The 20,195-nt window shown below is 45.2% G+C and overlaps 1 protein-coding gene across 1 annotated transcript in view; it reads right to left on the bottom strand.

The window, feature by feature from the left end:
* The window catches only part of STAB2 (stabilin 2), a 179,262-nt gene that overhangs the window by 29,280 nt on the left and 129,787 nt on the right, over window positions 1-20,195 (bottom strand). Inside the window, exons 42-55 of the mRNA XM_082419566.1 lie at window positions 18,734-18,779; window positions 17,395-17,471; window positions 14,533-14,658; window positions 13,862-13,935; window positions 13,080-13,151; window positions 11,509-11,628; window positions 10,687-10,734; window positions 9,754-9,837; window positions 8,332-8,478; window positions 7,339-7,479; window positions 6,190-6,249; window positions 4,693-4,869; window positions 3,230-3,319; window positions 687-833 (exon numbers count right to left, since the gene is read on the bottom strand). Coding sequence (XP_082275692.1) covers window positions 687-833; window positions 3,230-3,319; window positions 4,693-4,869; window positions 6,190-6,249; window positions 7,339-7,479; window positions 8,332-8,478; window positions 9,754-9,837; window positions 10,687-10,734; window positions 11,509-11,628; window positions 13,080-13,151; window positions 13,862-13,935; window positions 14,533-14,658; window positions 17,395-17,471; window positions 18,734-18,779 — 1,409 coding nt within the window. The remainder of the gene's footprint in view (window positions 1-686; window positions 834-3,229; window positions 3,320-4,692; window positions 4,870-6,189; window positions 6,250-7,338; window positions 7,480-8,331; window positions 8,479-9,753; window positions 9,838-10,686; window positions 10,735-11,508; window positions 11,629-13,079; window positions 13,152-13,861; window positions 13,936-14,532; window positions 14,659-17,394; window positions 17,472-18,733; window positions 18,780-20,195) is intronic.

Below are 20,195 nucleotides of genomic sequence, written 5' to 3' on the forward strand. Positions count from 1 at the left end.
TGTAAGTCACTTCACCTCTTTGAGACTCAATTTACAAGTTTGCATAATAGAGTAGATGATAACTGCTTCTATTATTGGATAGGGGTAAGATGAGCATTGAGCCAAACAGCAGGCTCAAAGGTCAATAAATGGCCCTGGATGGATGAATGTGTGTGAAATGTACACATGCCTCAAACAGTGCAGGACCCGGGACGAAAGTTCAATCAGTGTTAATGAATGAGCAAATGAATGGAGGTATGGTGGCATGTATTAGATCGAACCATATGAAACTGCCACTTTTGTAGTCATACCCTGTCAAGTACGGCATTTCGCATGGTTTATCCTGGCAGAGGCTCAAAAAATGCTTGTAGGATGGTTAAGTGAATGACTGAATGGGTGGGTGGGTTTGAAAATGACTGGTAGAACAGTGGCACGCAGTTGGTTCCCAACAGCTGTTTCCTTCATGGCAAGGGGATGAATGGATGGGTGTGTGGGTGGATAAATGAGAACGGGCAAGGCTTGTACAGGACTAAGGAGACGTTGTTGATTCTGAATCTGAAGAGCACTGTCATGCGGTGCTCTGATCCCTTGGGTCCTGTGTTCACCGGGGACCAGCCCTCTGTGGCTTCACAGCAGGGTCCAACAGCCCAGGAGGGCTGTTCCTTGGCCCAAGATTCCCTTACTACAGTAGTATTTTTAGGACTGACCGAGACATCGAAAGTGGTAAAAGTGTCACAGCGGCCCCCCAGGGTGGGGTCGATCAGTAGACAGTCAATGCCGTAGGCCACGCCCAGGTCAAAGAAGAGCTCCCGCTGCACAATTCTGCACATTTGGCCGTTCAGGAAGAGCTCGCCCTGTGATAGAGGGAGAGAGAGCAGGGGAACAGTCAACAACCCTCAGACTTCTCCTGTTCCCAGGCCATGGAATGTGGCCAGCACCTGCTAGAGTCAGAAAGAACTGATATGTATCGATGGCCAACATCTTTATCTCAGACACGCGGTACGTATGATATCCAAGTACTGTCCTTCATGCTTTACCTGTGCGAATTCTTTCAATCCTCACAACATCCCTAGGACGTGGCTACTCTTGCTGGTATTCCCATTCATGGAGGAGGAAACTGAGGCAGTGAGTGGTTAGATAACTCGCCAAGGTGACGCAGTCAGTACGGGGTGGTGCAGGCATTCACGCCAGGCTGGCAGCCTCAGCCCTCACTCCTGGCCACTTGGCAACACTGCCTCTACCAAAGTAGAAACGCTGGCAGTGGGGGTAACAGGGTGGAGTAGGGATGGCCTGGCCGTGGCTCAGGATAAACCTGGTTGACGTGGCCACCTTGCGTGCAGTTACCCAGTTTTCTTATTTAGTGCCAGCACCTAGCAAAGCTACCGGTACAACTTCCTTTCCAAAATATACACCGATGGGCTTTACCCTTTTAACGATAATAACTTTTTCACGCATACTAGGCATTGTCTAAATTGTGCTCTAGATACATGATTTTGTTTAATGCTTGCAACAGCCCTCAGGCTTTCTTTTCTAAGGTCCACCCAGCTAGTAAATTGATGGATATATTTCCCCCCCAAGGAAGCAAATGCTTTTAGAAAGTTCCATGAAAAGAAAAAGATAAATCTCTCTCTAGTGTTTGATGGGATGTACACTGTGTAACTCAGTGGAAAGAACACTGGAAAACTGCAGTTGAATCCCCCCACTTCTACTTACATACTGTGTGAACAGGTCTCTGGACTTTGCTGAGGTTTAATTGTTTTTACCAGGTAAATAGGATTAATGATTCCATTGCATAGGGTTGTTATAAAGTTCTGACTATATAGTACTCTGGGGACTTCCTTGGTGGTCCAGTGGTAAAGAATCCGCCTTCCAATTCAGGGCACACGGATTCCATCCCTGGTCAGGGAACTAAGATTCCACATGCCACGGAGCAACTAAGCCCATGTGCCACAACTACTGAGGTCGCTCGCCTCAACTAGAGAGCCTGCGTGCTGCAAACTACAGAGCCCATGCGCTCTGGAACCCACGCACCACAACTAGAGAAGAGAAAACTCTCCCGCCACAACTAGAGAGAAGCCTGCGCACCACAACGAAGAGCCCGTGCGCCTCAACGAAAGATCCCGTGTGCTGCAACTAAGACCCGATGCAGCCAAACAAAAAAGAAAAAAAAATAGTACTCTGAGTACAAAGTGCCTGAAAGTTCTATTAGCACTCAGGATGAGCAGTGAACATTTTTCTTCTTCTTCTTTGATAAATGTCCAGTTTGGTCTATGGAGACAGTATAGTTGATCTCAAGGGAGTACGTACATTAGGATAACTTTCCAGAAGTTGGGATGTAAAGATGCTAACATTCTTCATATTTGGTAACAAATTCAATGCAATTCCAATCCAATCACCAAAGGGATTCTGGCTTGTCAGAAGATGTAAACAGAATGTTATCTGGGACTTCTCAGAAGGCTCCTTGAAGGTAATCAACTCAGCTTGGAGCTGCATCCCTTTTTCCCTTTCTCCTTTCTACTGCCTGGAAAGTGGACACGATGGCTGGAGCTCCAACAGTTATGTTGGACCTTGAGGTGACTGTGAGGCTGGAAACATGTGCAGCAGAACAGGAAGAGAGAATGAGCTCCCCCAGGGAGCCATCATACTAGCTCTGGATTGGCTACTTCCAGATTTTATTTTTTTTTATAGGAGAGAGAAACCCTTACATATTTAAGCCACTGTCATTTTCCATTAAATAAAAGATATAGGATGTAGCTACTATTATCCCATCAGACCCATTCATCACATGGAATTACAGGAAGGTAATATTGTTAAGGAACTAGACAAGGAAGGTGAAAATTTCAAATTTTCTCTTTGTTGGCCTATCTAGGTAGATGTAACCCAGAGCTGGCTCTGACATGCTTTGAGACGGCTAGAGGGGAGGCTGCAGTAGGGCTGGGAAGGAAGGAAAAGGAATGACAGTGTACTTTCTTGCTTCAGGGAAGTGTCTCACACTGGAAAATAAATCTTCCCAAAAAATCAACCAAAAGCTGCTCTCTGCAAGTGTAAAGGGAGGCCCCCTGACACCTGGTGAGGGCTTGGGCTGGCCAGGACTTATCAGATTTTTCGTATCCACTTACTCAGGGGAGACAGCCCTGAAGGCAGTGAGAGAAAAAGAGTGTGCTGTCAATGTGGGAAAAAATGAACAACTCCTGGAAGGGGCAGTGGGTGGGGAATGCATTCCCAACTTCCACTGGGTGACAATACTCACGATGTCACTGCCAGCTCCGCACTTCACACTCAGCTCGGAACCTTGCAGGGTCTTCCAGGTAGCAGACCTGGGGAGATCCACTGCCAAAACCTGTAGGAGTGATGGTGCCACGTTAACACCCCAAAGCTTGGCTGAAGAAGGACCCCAAGGAGCTTTGCCAACAAACCAAATTCAGACACAATTTTTCAAAGAGTTCTAATAATTCCAGCTTTAAAATGACAGTAGATATAATCAAAAGGAAGAATAAGCATGGGCTCTCTAGGAAGCTGGACAGTTTTTCTGTGGGGAAAGTCTCCTCCAGCTGGTTTCAATCAGCCTTCCATCCCCATCTATGCTCGGGAGTCCATGGCAGATGCTGTGTTGGTGTATGGAGCCCGTGGCAGGATCAGAGTTAGGGAGATGGCATAGGGCGCTGTGATGGGTTGAATTGTGTCCCCTCAAAAGTTTTACTGAAGTCTTGGTCCCCATTACCTCAAAATGTGACCTTGCTTGGAAATAAGATCATTGCAGATGTAATTAGTTGAGATGAGGTCATACCAGAGTAGAGTGGACCCTTAACCCAATATGACTGGTGCCTTTTTAAGAAGAGAGGAGAGTGCCATGTGAAGACACAGAAACACACAGGGAGAAGATGGAGAGCCATGTGATAACAGGGCCAGAGGCTGGAGGGGTGCAGCTACACGCCATGGTTGCCTAGGATGTCTGGCAACCACCAGAAGCTAAGAGAGAGGCAGGGAGCAGACCCTCCCCCAGAGCCTTCAGCAGGAACAGCCTTGTCAACACCGTGATTTCAGACCTCTGGCCTCCAGAGCTCTGAGAGAATACATTTCTGTTGTTTCAAGCCACCCAGTTTGTGGTAATTGGTGATGGCAGCCCTAGGAAACTAATACGGGTCCTATGAATTAACCAGAGGGAGGGCATTTGGCCTTTTTGGATTAGATGTCTCATCCCTGGAGGGAAACAGGGTCCTGGCTGAGGACCCAAAGAGACAGGGTTTTAGCAAGAGCTGCCAGGTTCCCACAAGATCCTGCCTCCCTGATCACAGAGGATCGGTTCAGGTGCCAACAGCTGGTCACAGCTGGATGAATCAGACCTTTGCCTAGAAACTCTGGAATTGGGAGAGATAAGAGTCATTCTGGGAGAAACTTGGGGACTGTCGTCAACGGCCACTTTGCCATGTGAACTAGGGAAGGGAGGAGGCTGGTCTGCAGTGCAAGAGGGGAAGGATGCTCTTGGGTATTGGTTAAAGTTGGGACAAAAACAGTGGCCAGTGGGAGAAACAGAACGAGATGCGCTACACTGCAGGGGTCAATTCACCACAGGCAGTCAGAGGAGGACACAGCAGGCAGGGGATGCTCTGGCCACCTTCGCACCATGGTGGGGGAGGAGATGCACGGACAATTCCTGGATTTGATCACCCCAGGGGCACCCCTGCAACTCCCGTCTGTGTGAAAACAAAATACCTTGGAATCTCGGATCACGTGGAACTTCAAATACTCCTTCAGCTTGTCCTTGTTGTCTTGGTTGAACAGGAAGTCCTGTTGTTCAGGGGGCAGGGCTTGGAGGGCTTGGTCGCTGGGCCAGAAGAGAGTGACCGGGGTGTGGATAGGGTCAGTGATGACACTCAGCAAGCCCGAGTCCTGAAACGCAGGGAGCTGGTCACACGCGCAGCAAAGCCCAGCCAAGAGGCACAGGCTCTCCTTGAGGACCAGAGCCAGCCAGCCCGGGGTCCCCTCCGTGCCCGCCCTGGGGCTTTTGGGGACTCTGGCTGGTTCCTAAAACTAGAGGCCCATCAGACTCCAGTCATTCTGACCTTCATTTTCTTAGAAAGTAAAACAGAAAGTCAAATTCTGGGCTTTTGTTAATAGGGAAACACTTCAGCAAGTATCTCTCCTTCTCTTTCTTTTTTTGCTACTACTCTCGTCCAAATATTTTAATTTCTAGAAGACCCACTTAGCACTTTTCTCATATTTCATTAAAAAAAAAGTGAAACCTATACAATATTGAGATACTCCTGTATATTTAGAAGATTTCTAGATCACACAGACTCAAAAAAAGAACTTGCCAGATGAATGGGTAAGAATCATTTTGAGAACCTTCTATAGCAGGGGTTCATCATATATTTTTTTTCTTGTAATTTTCCCAACAACACTATGAAGTAGGCTTTATTATTCCCTTTTTCTGAGCCCCAGAGAAGCTTGCTACCTTGCAATAAAAGCCTGTGTTCAAGCAGACCTGATGTCCAGGTATGGAGGGTAGTATAAGGTTTAGGGGCTGGGTGGGTGGGCAAAGATACTGGTCTGTAACACCCCTGGAGATTCTCATTAAGAACGCCTCCAAATCTCCATTTCTAAAAAGCTCCCCAGAGAACCCAAGCCCCAGGCCATTTTGGAAATCACTGGTCTACACCAGGTTTGTAGACTGCGCTGTGGGAGCGCCAGGGTTCTTAGAGCCCTCCTGGGACTGCTGGGGTGAGGTGGCAGAGAGGGGTCTTGGAGAACCCCGCCCCTTCCTGATTCTCCTCTGAAATCTTTGAACAAGAAGTTTCTCTACTCAATTCGTGAAAGTCATCTCTGAAGTCAGAAAAATGTGGTTTGAAATGTAATTTCTGCCCGTCTCATCAGCATGGATTTCCCATCTCTGTGTCTCAGCTTCCCCATCTTGGTAACAGGGGTGATAATTCCAGATGTGGAAACTGGCACATCCTAACTCCTTTCCCTTGCTCCAGCCTCAAATACCTTAGTTTCTAACTCAGCCAGGGAACAAACCATACAACATTTGGGGAATGGAGTGGCAGAGAATGACTTTGTTCTTCAGAAAAGTAGGACTTTCCCAAAGATCCCACAACAGCTGGCTAGTGCCGCAAACAAAAACCACACAGCAAACGAAAAACCCTCCGAACACCAAACCTCTTTAGGTAGGTTATATCCCCTGAGGTAACTTCCCTGCTAGGTTTTTACCTGTATCAAGTTGCTAAATTTGATGTAGCCATGGTTTATTGCCACTGTTGTAAGATTTTGCTGCAAAGATAATAAGAATGGGAATGAAACTTTTCTGCCTACAGTTCACAAAGCACTTTAACAAAAGCTCAACTGAATAAAACGAGGGGAAGAGAGCGTGGCAGGTACTGTAGGTTGGCTCGTCAGCACCCACCCCGGCTCCACTGTACCCATGCCTTCCCTGCTTTACAGAGGCTGGATGGCCAAACACTGCCTTTTCCCAGACTGCCTTGCAGCTAGAGTCCCATATGTGATATGGGATCCCCCAGGCGGAGGTGCTTGGGCAAGACTTAGAGGTGAAAAGAAACAACATGAGGTGGTGGCGGCTGTTAGCAGGAATGTCAGATCTTCTGACGAGCACAGGGCGGAGGCATCTGGTATCCAGACTCTCGTGTCCTAGTGATGAGGCTGGAGACAGGTGGCACGGGCGTAGCTGGTACAGGACAGCCCTACGGTGAAGTCAGGTGTCCCCCCTTTGTAGGTGTCCCTGGGCTGCTTTGTTCCCAGCTGTGTAGCATCTGAATTAGGCTCTATGGCTTTCTAAGAGATTTGGTGATATACTTAATACCTTTAGAAACTCTTTTTTATTTAAGTGAGATATAGTGGATTCTGCTGTCTGCAATGAAGAACCCAATACTAATAAATAACAAAAAAGTTGAAATTGTCTTTTCTGTCAATTGAGAAGACGTTTTACTCCTGGTTCAGTTTTAGTGGTATCCGTCTCTCCACCTACCTACCTATCACCTATCTATCTATCTATCATCTATCAATCATCTACCATCTATCTATCATCTGTCTCTCTCACACATCATCATCATCATCATCATCATCCATCTATGTAATTTCTCCATCTTCCAAATCTATACAAGACCACCTGCCCTTGTGGACACCAAAGGAAAACTTATAAAATCCATTCAATTATTTAAAATAGACTTCTGCCTATTTACTTCTTACTAAGAATGGTATTTATGAGGTTTTTAATAGTAGCTTGAGATTGAAGCAGCAAAGTTAAAACGCCTTGAAACGATGCCTCAACATCAGAATTGAGATAATAAACGATGAGTATTGTAAGTCATTCCACGCTGAGAGCCTGACAATGAGTTCACCCACCAGAATCCTTCCAGAGGCATCTTTAGGGGTGATAAGCAAGTTGTGGGGAGATAGCAATTTGTCTATGATGTGGATGATTCCATTGGTACTGATGATATCACTGGATATGATCTTAGCTTTATTATTTATCAACACTGTGTCCTGAAATCAATCAAAAAAGAAAAAAAAAAAAAAAGGAAATGAGCACAAAGAGAAATAGACACAAAATCACTTTTTTCAAAATGTTTCATGAACTTGTTAAATCATCGTGAAAGTGAATACTTACGTAGAGCCGTGGGAAAAATCTGAAGATACAAGTTACTTGAGCACATTTTTTATTATGATTATAAAAAAAAAAAAAACTGAGACAAGAATGTAATATTCACCTGGAGAAGTTAATAGCAAATAATCAACCAAAACAGTCATTTCACTGTGATTCTCAAATATGAAATAAAAAGCAGATCAAAATTGGCTTCTCTTTCACATGTGTTCTCTACACCACCAGCCCCCCTTCTGACCCCACTACACACTTTTTTCCCTTTGTAATGGATTCCACAGCCACCATTTGCTTCTCTTTGTGGGGAGGGAAGGCATCAGCATGGTCAAATGCTTTGAACAAAAGCTTTCATCCCTCTCCAGCTTCTGACCAGTGCTGCCAAAAGCGGTTCTCTTGACCACCTGAAGCTGCCTTGCCTCTGAGTTTCAATTCCAGCTCTAATATTTACTTGCTGTGTGACCTTGGACAAGTTGCTTAACCTCTCTAAGCTCAGTTTCCTAATTTGTAAATTGGGGAAAATAGTAGTATTTTCATGATGGGAAATCCCCTACATGATGGGATTATTTTGAGGATTAAATCAGTTAGTACACACAAGATACTTAGGATAGTACCCAGCATATAGCAATCACTCCACATGTGTTAGTTGTTATCGTTATTATTCCTCTTACTACTCTAAGGAAGAGGAAAGAGAGAGGGCCCAAGGAAAACGGGCACCTTCCAGAGGTGGCCTCTCTTACCTGAGAGACGGAGATGACAATTGACTCCCCTTGGAGGGAAGTAGCATTTGGGGTCAATTTCAGGTTTTCCAGAAGCAGCTGGTGGCAGGCGATCACATGATACCGAAGAACCTGGGGCATCAGGCCCTGTTTGTCCCAGTCCTTAATCTGCAATAGATCAGAGGGTTCCAGCCAGAGTCAGAAGGCTTCTGCTCCAACTTTCCCTTTTGCTGTCCTCTCCTCCAGACTCTCCCCCATACCTCTGTCCCCACCCAGACCCCGGGAAGTCGGCAGTCAGGGTTGGCTTGTAGTCAGGGTTACGGTAGAGATTATTCAGGCAAGAGGGAGAAGGCAGCCCTAGTTCCTTTCCTGCTTCCATTGTAGAATCTCAGAGTAAGAGGGAACTTGGAGTTCCTCTGGTCCAGCATTTCACAACACATGTGCCAAGGACCCCAAGTCCCGTGAGATGATACTTGAAAAAAAAAATGCTCTTATGAAAAAATGCCGGGTAATACCACATAGTACAGCCCCCTGTTGCGGAGATGCTTGGGCCAGATTTACACCGTTAGTATGGAGAAGCCCACCATGCTTCATCGTTCGTAAATCAAACTACAAACAATATTAACCATAAAGTCAGTGTGATAATAAAGCCCACGAGGTTATCATCGTTTCATGATAACTCTTTGGATGCTTAAAAAAAATCAAATGTCAAATTTTTTTCAAAAACTATTTCTGTGTCCCTGCTTCACTGGTGTCCAAAATATATGCATAGAGAAGCAGTGTGGGTGGTGGTCGGGAACGCAGGTTCTAGAGTCATGTCTGAGTCCTTGCTCCACGTTTTGCTAGTCGTGTGACCTGGGGAAAGTTACTTCTCTCAACGTCCTCGACTGTTAAGCGGGGATGATAATAGCATTCAGCTTACTGTGTTGTCATGAAGACTGTCATGAGTCAATCTATGCCAGGTACTAGAAACAGTGTCTGGCACAATCAATAAATGTTTGCTACATTATTATATATTAATGGGTAATCCAGCATGAAGAGTCCAAGTGAATGTTAAACAGTAAAGGCTCTGATAAGTCCTGCAAGAAAAGAACCTATTTATATCCCATTAATATAGCATTTCTTTTCATTCATTTTTTTTTCAGGGGGTGGTGGTCTCTGGGAGGTTTGAATTATTTAAGAATTGTTGGTCTTTTCTAACCTCCTACCCTATTCAGGAATGTCCTTTAGAAAGTCTCTGGCCAGTGGTTACCCCAAATCCACTTGAACGCTTCCCCTGATAGGGGTCCCTACACTGAGAGGCAGTGCCTTCCATTACTGGTCAGCTCCAGCCGATCCTAGATCTACTGTCCAGAAATGTCTTCAGTGTTGTCTCCAGGGTGATGCCCAGAGACTGTGTTCCAACCTCAAACCTCTTTCACCTGTCTCTAGCTTCATGCTTACCTGGGGTTCCTCGTCAAAGGCTGCAGATAAAGGTGCCAGAACAGTGAAGGGGCCAGGACCAACCAGGTCTCGTACAGAATGCTCCTGTAGGAAGGAAGGTGGGGGCCACGTGCCATGTACTTAACCTAAGTACAGGCAGGGGCTCAAACAACTAGCAGAGAGTACATGATGGCAGAGGGGAGAGAAAACTGGATAGGGAGACCCGTGTTTTATTTAGTCTTAGATTCAGAGTCACTCAGATTCTTAGACGTTGAAATAATGTTTATTTTTATCTGGGTATAAAAGTAACATATGCTGACTGTATTAAAGATTTGAAAATACAGTATAAAGAAGAAAATAACTACCCATAATCCCACCACCTAGAAGGATCTCTGTTATTTCCAGATAATTTTTTCCAGTGTCTTTTCCACATACTAAATCTTTTCTATGTTTGGGATAACAATACAAATATAAGCAATAAGATGATTTACTTAACTGTTCTAATTGTCTTCTTGCCAATGCTAAGATCCTATGGTTACTTATATTTTCTTCTAGGTTTTATGATTTTATTCTTCTAGATTTTTATCCTTTATTCTTCAGTATATCTGGAATGTATTCTGATGTAAGAGGTGCAGAAAGGTCTAACTTAATACTTTCACCGGGAGAGTTAGCCAATTGCCCCAGTAATGCTTCTTGTCTCCACAGGTATGATGGCAGTTTTTTTTTTATAAACTACATTCTCACGTGTGCAGTGGGCTAGTGCAACATTTATTCCACTCTTTTATGCTGCCCACCTGGGGCTTGAGAAGTTCACAAATGACCAACACAGAGCCTATTCCAGAAATGCAGTTTCCTGGATTTATTCTACTCTCACTTACTCTGGAGGTTACAGATTTATCCCATATCTGGCTTGAGACGCAACTCTTCTAGTTAGACAGACACACACATTCTTACCAGCAACTGGAAGTAATACTGCGATGTTTTGGGGTTCTTGGGAAGCTCCTGGAAACAAAGACAAGCAAGGTTCACTTAACATCTGTGAATTACATACCAGAATGTCATTGGAGGACAAATTCTCTAAGATTGAGAGTATCTACCATCATTTCAACTGGAAATCTGCCTCATCTATAGGCTCACAACTGATGTTCAGAACGACTCATTTTTAAAAGTTCAATGTTAAAAAACTCAGTTATAGGTTTATGGCAGATTTAGTTTCTTTATCAACAAGAATATTTGATCAGCCAGAATGCTCTAGTCCCTCTTTAAACCAAATAACAGGATGTTCACGTTGTAGTAGGTGGAACTTTACAAGTATCACAAGGCTTCACCCTCTCCGCCCGAGGGTGTTCGCACACACACTCCAACAGCAATCCACATCACGGCGATGCCTTTGAGGTACTGTGTGCTCTGTGCCCACTACCCACATTATCTCATTGAAATCTTATAACGACCTGCTGGGGCTGGTACCATTGTTATTTTCTTTTACACGTTAGAAAACGGATACACAAAGAGGTGAAATAATCTGCCCAAAGTCACATTACTAACTGGCAGAGCTGAATTCAAACCCAGGTGTTTCTGACCCTAGAACTGTTGATCTGAATCACTGAATTCCCACTGGGAGATAAAATTTCTTTTCATTGTCCATTTATATGAAAATAGTCTTTCGTATTTTATAGTTTTATATGTAACAAAACTCTCGCACCCTCCTTAGCTCCCTGGATTCTTCGCACGGGGAGGAAGGTGGAGTTTACTTTATGGAAACATGCCTCGCGTTACCTGATGGATGTTGCCACGGCAGGTAAACCCATCCCCAATGTAGTTAGGTTTGCAAGTACAAGTCCTTTCGTCTTCTCCGGTGTGATTGCAGATAGCAAATTCACTACAGCCGCCATTTTTCTGGTAGAATTTCCAAGGAGTGGGGGATAGGAATCAGACCAGTTAGTTTGCCAGCTCTGCCAATGTTCACGCAGCGATTCTGTATTGAAATTTACTTTTTGTCTCACTCTCTAACTGACCGGCTTGCATTATTTGCCCTTTTCCTGAACTTGCCTTCCAACTCGCTACAGTTATAAGGGCCATCCTACTCCCCCAGCCTTACACAGGCATACCTTCTTTTACTGCACTTCGTAGGTAATGCGGTTTTTACAAATTGGAGGTTTGTGGCGACGTCAGATGATGGTTAGCAATTTTTAGCAATGAAATATTTTTAAATTAAGGTACGTACATTGTTTATTTATTTATTTTAACTCCTAATGTCTTTTGTTTTTTTAACTGAAGTATAGTTGGTTTACATACATTGGTCTTTTAGACATAATGTTATTGCACACTTAATAGACTTCAGTATAGTGTAAATATAACTTTTATATGTATTGGGAAACCAAACATTTTTGTCACTTGCTTTATTGCGATATTCATTTTATTCTGGTGGTCTGGAACCGAACCCGCACTATCTCTGAGGTATGCCCATATCTCAAGATGGCAGCCCATCCCAGCAGATCTCCAGCCCTGAAAAGATCAGCCCAGAGTTGCCAAATGGGAAATTTCTCAGCACCTGGGGGTTAACTAGAAAGGCATCAAGCACGTTGGATACTTCTCAGCTTTAGGCTGAACTCTAATCCATCCTAGCAAAGGGAAAAGTCATCGGCTGGAAGGCAGTCAGTATGAAACAGACAGACCAGCACGGGGGACAGTAGGGACCTCGACTGGAGAGGAAGGGCTTTAATTACGGGCTGTCTGTGCTGTACTCACGCCCACAGCAGGAGGCTCTCCGGTGGGCAGTGACATGAACGAGGAAGGAAGGTGTATGAACCGGGCCCCTGCGGGGGATCAGTGCCTCGCGGGAGGAACAAGCACCACGCACCACGAGAAGTGGTCAAGGGTGCGGGCTCCGAGTCAGACAGACGTGGGCTCGAGTTCTGGCTGTGCCTGGTACTCGCTCTGTGAGCTGGGGCAGAGACCTTTGTTCCTCCTGCTCTGCGGTGGGTTGAATCGTGGCCCCCTGCAAAGCTATGTTCACGCCCTAAGCCCTGGTATCTGTGAATGCGACCTTGTTTAGAAAAGGAGTCTTTGCAGATGCAGTGAAGGATCTCGAGATGAGATCGTCCTAGATTAACCAGGGGGTCTTAAGACCACAAGCGTCCTCACTAGAAGAGGAGACACAGACACAGAGGGGAAGCCACGTGAAGACGGAGGCAGAGACTGGAGTTTCTCCAACACTGCAACTGGGACAAGAGGGAGAAATGGCCCAGAAGCAGCTCTGACGGGGCCCACCTCAATGCCCCGCCCCTAGACGCGGAGAAGGGGGCACCGCAGGCCAGACCTCGGAGTGTGGGGGGGGCCGTACTCACGGTTAAGCAGACGTTGATGAGTGTGCAGACCTTCCCATCTCCCGTGTATTTCGACAAACAGTTACAGGCGGCCTGTCCGGGAGGAAGGGGAAATGGGTCATTTCACAGAGAGGTTCCGCCGGCTGTCGGCTCTGGTCATCATCCAGTTTCTGACGAACGCAATTTCCTGCTCGTTCACAATGTGACACGGACTGAGGGAGGCACAGCCTGGGTCCCCGAGCCTCCAGCTTCCCCGCCTGAGTCTTCTCACCCCTCGGCCTCTCCCCTCCTTTGTGAGGGCTGGAGCCCTCACATTTCCCCATGTCCCCATGTCCCCAAACCTGCTCCCGCGGAAGGCACCGCAAGGGGCACAGTGCTGGGGAATACGTGGCTGACAGAGGCCTTAACACCGTTATCTTCTGCTGTGGCACATGCATTTCACAGCCTCAAGCCAAAGAAAAATGGTAAGATTCTGGGCATCAGAAAGCTGACAGAAAGGAGAGCATTACTGGAGACCTTCTAGGTGCTTCTGGAACCACGTGGTGTTTGCACATGCCACTTCTTCCCACTCTAGGGAAGGCCCTTCTCCCTGTGTACCCTTTGTCCCCTGCCCCTCTCCCCTTTTCTCCTGCTTCCCAAAGAATGGCCTCCTGGGGAATTCTTCCAGAATCTCCTCTAATGTATTTATTTCATGCTGCTGCTCCCTAGAGGTCTGTCCTCAGCCCCTCTCCCTCAGGCCTGGGTCTAACTACCCAGGAATTTGCTCCTAGGAAAACGTAGTCCCCCACGGAGGCAGAGCTCACCTGGTTGGGTCCTGTTTGCGTGCACTCTGCGTGCTCGTGACAGCCACCGTGGTTCTCCAAGCACGGGTTGATCTCTTTAAAACAAAAAGCAACACCTGGCATGAGAGTCAAGCCTCATTTTTTAAGTAAAGCTGTCTTGAGGGACCAGCCAGGATGGCTAACTGACCGAGGGGAGCAAGTGTCAAGGCGTGATTCCGTTTTCTGACAACGCTGAGGCAGAAGTAACCCAACAGGGAGGGAACCAGCTGTGGTTTCTCAAAATCGGCTCCGCAGGGGTGGGACTGTGCCAGCAGAGGCATGTCTGCGGGCTTGACTCTGTCCCTCTATTGACTGAATATGAGTGTTTGCAGCCAAGGACTCTAAATAATAAAATTATGGAGTCCCATTTAACATGCTATGAATGAAGAGATGTAGGAATAAAAAAAAACAAAACACTTGTAACCATCACAGTATAATTGGTTCAGAGAAGAATCATCAGTAGATGCTAAATTTAGGAGGACATTTAGGTGAGGAGCAAGATATGTGCTTGGTGTTAAAGCGTTTCCTAGCTGATTGCTTATGAGCAGCAAAGGGGAAACAAGTCAATGTACAGTGGAGAAATCAGACAGCACCTGGACCGAGGGGTCAAAATTAAAGGCAGTTGGAAATCGCGGGTGAGGGATGGTACCTACCTATGCACACGATGCCATCGCCAGTATAGCCTGCCTTGCACACACACACCCGGCTTCCTGGGGTGGTTCTTTTACAGACAGCCCTGCCAGAACAACCTCCATTGCTGATCTCACAGGCGTTGATTGCTATAGAACAGAAAGATGACACAGAGCAGGGCAGGGGGAGGGGGGAAAATTGATGCGTTTTTACTTGAATCTTTGAGAAATGGAAAATACTTCAAAACGGTAGGCATTGGATTAAATATGGATAGCTCAAAAGAATGCAAAGCACCAGATGTCATTGGTGAATTCTACCAAACATTTAATAAATGCCAAAATTTCACATACTCTTCTAAAAACTGAAAGAGGAGGGAAGACTTCTCAATTCATTCTGAGACCAGTGTTACTCTGATACCAAAACCAGACAAAGCCATCACTAGAAAAGAAAACGACAGACTGATATCCTTTATGAATATAGACACAAAAACCTCAAGAAAATACTTGCAAGTCAAATTCAGCAATATATAAATAAGATTATACACCATAACCAAGTGGGATTTATGTAGGAATACAAGATGGTTTAACATCCAAAAATCAATTAATGTAATATAGCACATCAGTAGAATTAAAGACAAAACATGATCATCTCAGAATGAGCAAAAGCATTTGTCAAAATTCGATACCATTAATGATAAAAACACTCAACAGACTAGGAATAGAAGGGAACTTCCTTAATCTGATGAAGGACATTTTTCATTGATGAAAAACCCACCACTAAAATCATGCTTAATGATGAAAGACCAAATGCTTTCTCCCATGATCAGGAATAAGACAAGGTCTGCTTTTGCCACTTCTGTTCAATACTGTACTGAAGGTTCTGGCCAGGGCAATTAGGCAAGAAAGAAATAAAAGACATCCAGATTGGAAAAGAAGTAAAACCATTTCTATTTGCAGATGCCATGATCTTGCTATGGAAAATCCTGAGGAATCCACTAAAAACAATCAGAACTAATAAATGATCCTGTGTAGGACACAGGAACAGTAGGCAAAAATCAATTGTATTTCTGTACAGTAGCAATGAGCAAACTGAAAATGAAATGAAGAAAACAATTCCACTTACAATAGCATTAAAAGATGGACTCCATTTAACAAACTATAAAACACTCTGAAAACTACAAACATTGTTGAAAGAAATGAAAGATGACCTAAATAATGGAAAGACATTCCATGTTCATTGATGGGAAGAATTAATATTGTTAAGAAGGTACTACTCCCCAAATCTGATCTACAGATTCAATGCAATCTCTGTCAAAATCCTGGCTGACTTCTTTGCATAAATTGACAAGATTATCCTAAAACTCATTTGTAAATTCAAAGGGCCCAGAATAGTCAAAACAATCTTGAAAAAGAAGGACCAGGTTGGAGGACTCACACTCCCTAATTTCAAAATTTACTACAAAGCTTCAGTAATAAAGACAGTATGGAACTGGTACAAGGATCTATATGGAATTGAATTAAGAGTCCACACATAAACCCATACATCTACGGTCAATTGATTTTCCACAAAGATGCCAAGATGTTATTTCAATGGGGGAAAGAATAAGTTTTTCAACAAATGATACTGAGACAACTAGATATCCATACGGGAAAGAATGAATTTGGACCTCACAATATATACAAAAATTAATTCAAAGTGGATCAAAGACCTAGATCCATTTGGAGACCCAAGATGTGTGTTTGAGTCTTGGCTTGGCCTTCATTCACCGTGTGACTTTGGACAAACCACTCAATAAATAAGAACTTTGGGGTCCACCTATATAGGTTTACTTGCAGGTTTGGATAATGTATATGAAAATGTTATAGAAATGTTGGTTGTTATATTGCGTCCTCTGCTTTTGTTATTTTTCCCCAAAGCAGGGGGCAAGAGAAACATTACAGTTATTTGCCTTTCCAGCTGTTTTCACTGGCATGCTGTACACATCCTACTGCAGGGAACATCGGGGACAATCCCCAGGGTCAGATGGTCTAGAAAGCAAATTGGTGCGGTCATTGCCCAGCTCCACCACAATCTGCACTGAAGCCTGCCTGGACACAGTGCTAAGTGTTTCCATTTTCCTAGCACCAAATACGTGTTGGGCACCATGAGAGTATGAGCTCACATTTATCGAGTGCTCTGTGCCAGGGATGTTCTAAGCACGTCACAGGTATTATTTAATTCAGGTTATCATCCAACAATCGAGGGAGGGAGATTCTCTTATGAGCTACAACTTACAGATGACAGAATGATGCAAAGAGCAGTCAGGCAACTTTCCCAAGGTGACACGAACTATAAGAACATAGATTCGAACCCAGGGAGTCTAACGCCAGGGCTGTTTTTAACAGCTGCCTCATTCTGTTGTTGTACATGGAGGGGTCATTTCATCCCCAAACTACTCTGTGAGGGGAGAGAGTTTTATGTTTACTTTACAAATGAGCCAGGGGGGCCCAGGGTAGTTTAGAGACCCACCCAAGGCCGTGTGGGGATTGGGGGGAAGAACCAGGGCTCAAGCCTCTTTCTATCCCACTCCGGAGGTCCCCCCCCACCCGCCCCCGCGCCACAGGCCACATCCTAGGTCAGCCACATCAGTGGTTTTTAAAGCTCTCCAGATGATTCCAATTGTGGCCAAGGCTTGGAGAAAAGAACAGGGGCGGTTGCCCCACACATTCCAAAACCAACACGCCCTATCCATGAACAGGTGTCCTGCTCCCCGGGCACGATCTGCTGCCCTGTTACATCCAGTTCACCATCAATGGTTGGTAGCAGCTGCCCATTTAGTCTGCAGGAACACAGATCTCTCAAGAGCTCATGCTATCCTCCTCTCAGCAAATTCCTTCTTGACTTGCCTGTGCAGACTGTTCCGTTCCCTTGGAACCCTGCTGCGCATTTGCACGAGGCGGTGCCGTCTGGATTGAGGAGGCAGCTGCAACAAGAAAGGGCAAGTGGTGTTTGTAGAGAAACGCACAGCACCCCACCACGGGACTCACAATACCCCTTCATCCCTAGCATCCCAGCTCTCACCGCCGTGAGGCACTCTGAGGTCCCGCCTAAGGCTGGGGGGGAGAGTCCATCCCTAGCATGGCCACAAGCAGCTAAAACTGGAGTCATTTATCAGGCAAACTACAGAGTGTGTATATGTAGGCACTGGCCCAAGGATAAGGAGGGTAGCTGCCCATCTTTAGAGAGCATCTTATGTGCTTGGAGCTGTGCTTCACACATTATTTTATGTAACCTACACAATATCCAATAGCCCTAACAGGTAGGTATTATCATTATTCCCATTTTACAGATGAGAAAACCAAGGCTTAGAGGCACTAAATAAGTGACTCAAGGTCACACAGTCAGTGGAAATGATAGACGCTGATTTGAACTCAGGTCTAACTCCAGCTACTGGGCTCTTGATTAATTAACCCATTAAACCCCTCTGGGAGTTAGGAGTATGAAGTTCCATTATAAAGAAGGAAGGCTTGGCTGTGAATTGCAAGTAAGGTTTGATGAAATTGAGGCCCACCGGGCTCCCTCTGCTTCTGTGAAAGAGTCCCTGTGGCTTGAATGGGGGTAACAATTGGCACTCTGCCAGCATGTCAGGTAACTCAGGTGGCAGCGTGTTCAAAAGGCTGGATCTGCAAGCTGATGGTGGCCTCATTTTTAGTTTCGTACTTAAATTAATCATAAATCCTCAGAAATGGTCTCAGGAAACTATTTCCCTAAAGATAGGGCCTGGGTGGACACATGCTACTAGGAAAATCCCCCCTTGCATTTTCTCTTTCTGACTGTTCTGATGAACCTAGGGGCAGGACAGGAATAAAGACACAGACGTACAGAATGGACTTGAGGACACGGGGAGGGGGAAGGGTAAGCTGGGACGAAGTGAGAGAGTGGTATGGACATATATACACTACCAAATGTAAAACAGATAGCTAGTGGGAAGCAGCCACATAGCATAGCACAGGGAGATCAGCTCGGTGCTTTGTGACCACCTAGAGGGGTGGGATAGGGAGGGTGGGAGGGAGAGTAAGCGGGAGGGAATATGGGGATATACGTATGCATATAGCTGATTCACTTTGTTATACAGCAGAAACTAACACACCATTGTAAAGCAATTATACTCCAATAAAGATGTTTGAAAAAAAAAACAAAAAAAACCCCTCGCATCGCCTCCAAAGGAGGCCAAAGGGGACGTACTTGGCACTGGTGTGGCAGGTCCCATTGCATTCATCTTTTGTGATCTCTGAAAAAGAGAACCAAATGCTGTGTCAGCCCTTCTTTACTAAATCTCACTCAAGAACTTTCTTTTAGTACTTGGTGCTAGGAAAAGATTTCCTTCCTCACAAGTAACTGGTATGCATCACGTGAACTATGTAAAACTATGTGACCATGTAAATCTTTTTTTACCTTGGCTTCTAGGAAGCTCAGAGCCATATCTGAAGGTCAGATACACCAATGGAGTGTCTCCTGTGTGCCGGTCCCCTTGCTAGGTGGTGAGGATGCACATCCCTCCCCGGGGCTTAATTTTCTATTTTATTTATACCTCTTATGTTCCTTATTCTTCCTAATTTTTCATCATTTTGTTACAGAGTGATATAAATAAGCAAATACCTAATTATAATTAATATGAAGTTGTTGTTGTTATTGTTTTGCATGTGCAGAAATAGTCAGCAGGTAGTCACTACCTATTTGCCAAATTAGTTCCTAAATTTCCTGGAACAGCATTATGTTTTTACCTTGGATGCCCAGTTAACAGATCCTTCCTGGCAGGGGAAGATCCAGAAAGAAATTGTTAGAGATGAGAAAAAGGACCCATTGGGCTGGTTGCTCAGGCTAAGAGCTTTTGAGAAAGAAATCTCATTAGGCCTGGCCCAGAGAAATCTCATTAGGCCTGGCCTGGTTGGCCCTCTATAGAAGGTCCTGAAACACAGACCTGGCTGCGAAAGTGGTCTGTTTTGTGTCAGAGGGAACGTTTACAGGCTCCAGTGGGCTAGAGTAGATGCAGTGCAATTCTGTGCCTTTATGTGTGCTTTTCCTTGAGCCTGGAAATCTCCTTCTCTCCATTCTCTGTCTCTGAAATCCCAATCACCTTTTAGGTCCTCCTCTCTGAAATCTGCTCTAAACCTTTGAGCCAACTTCAGTTAATTGGTAGTGACTACATGGTGTGCTCTTTTGAAAAGGATGTGGTGCCCCTATCTGACCTCAGAGGAAGGAGTGCAATGATCGATGAATGATGTCTGACATGGCTTGGGAGTGGGGAGTTTGCATGCGAACAAAGAACAGTCTAGTCTGGTCTAGAGGCGCTTTACTCTGCACTCTCATACCGCAATTTTCTGAACACGATTGAACATTTATTTCCATTACTAGACTGAAGCCCCTTAAGCAGAGTGTGCAGTGGAGACCAGGCTGGAAAACTGGGTGAGTGCCAATTGGTGAACAGCTTTGTACCACACCTTGCTAAGGTGTGTCTCCTATAGGCAATGAAGTTTCTCCTACTGGAGGCTATGGAGAATCACAGCAGTCTGTCAGGTCCTGGGGAGGGTGGGTAACAGTGCTGCTATAGTCCAAATGTTTATGTCCCCCCTCCCCAACCCATATTTTGAAACCTAATCTGCAATGTGCTGGTACTTGGAGGTTGGGCCTTAGAGAGGTGATTAGG

Source organism: Balaenoptera physalus, assembly GCF_965194825.1.
Source record: "Balaenoptera physalus genome assembly, chromosome: 13".
In the NCBI taxonomy this organism is placed as follows: domain Eukaryota; kingdom Metazoa; phylum Chordata; class Mammalia; order Artiodactyla; family Balaenopteridae; genus Balaenoptera; species Balaenoptera physalus.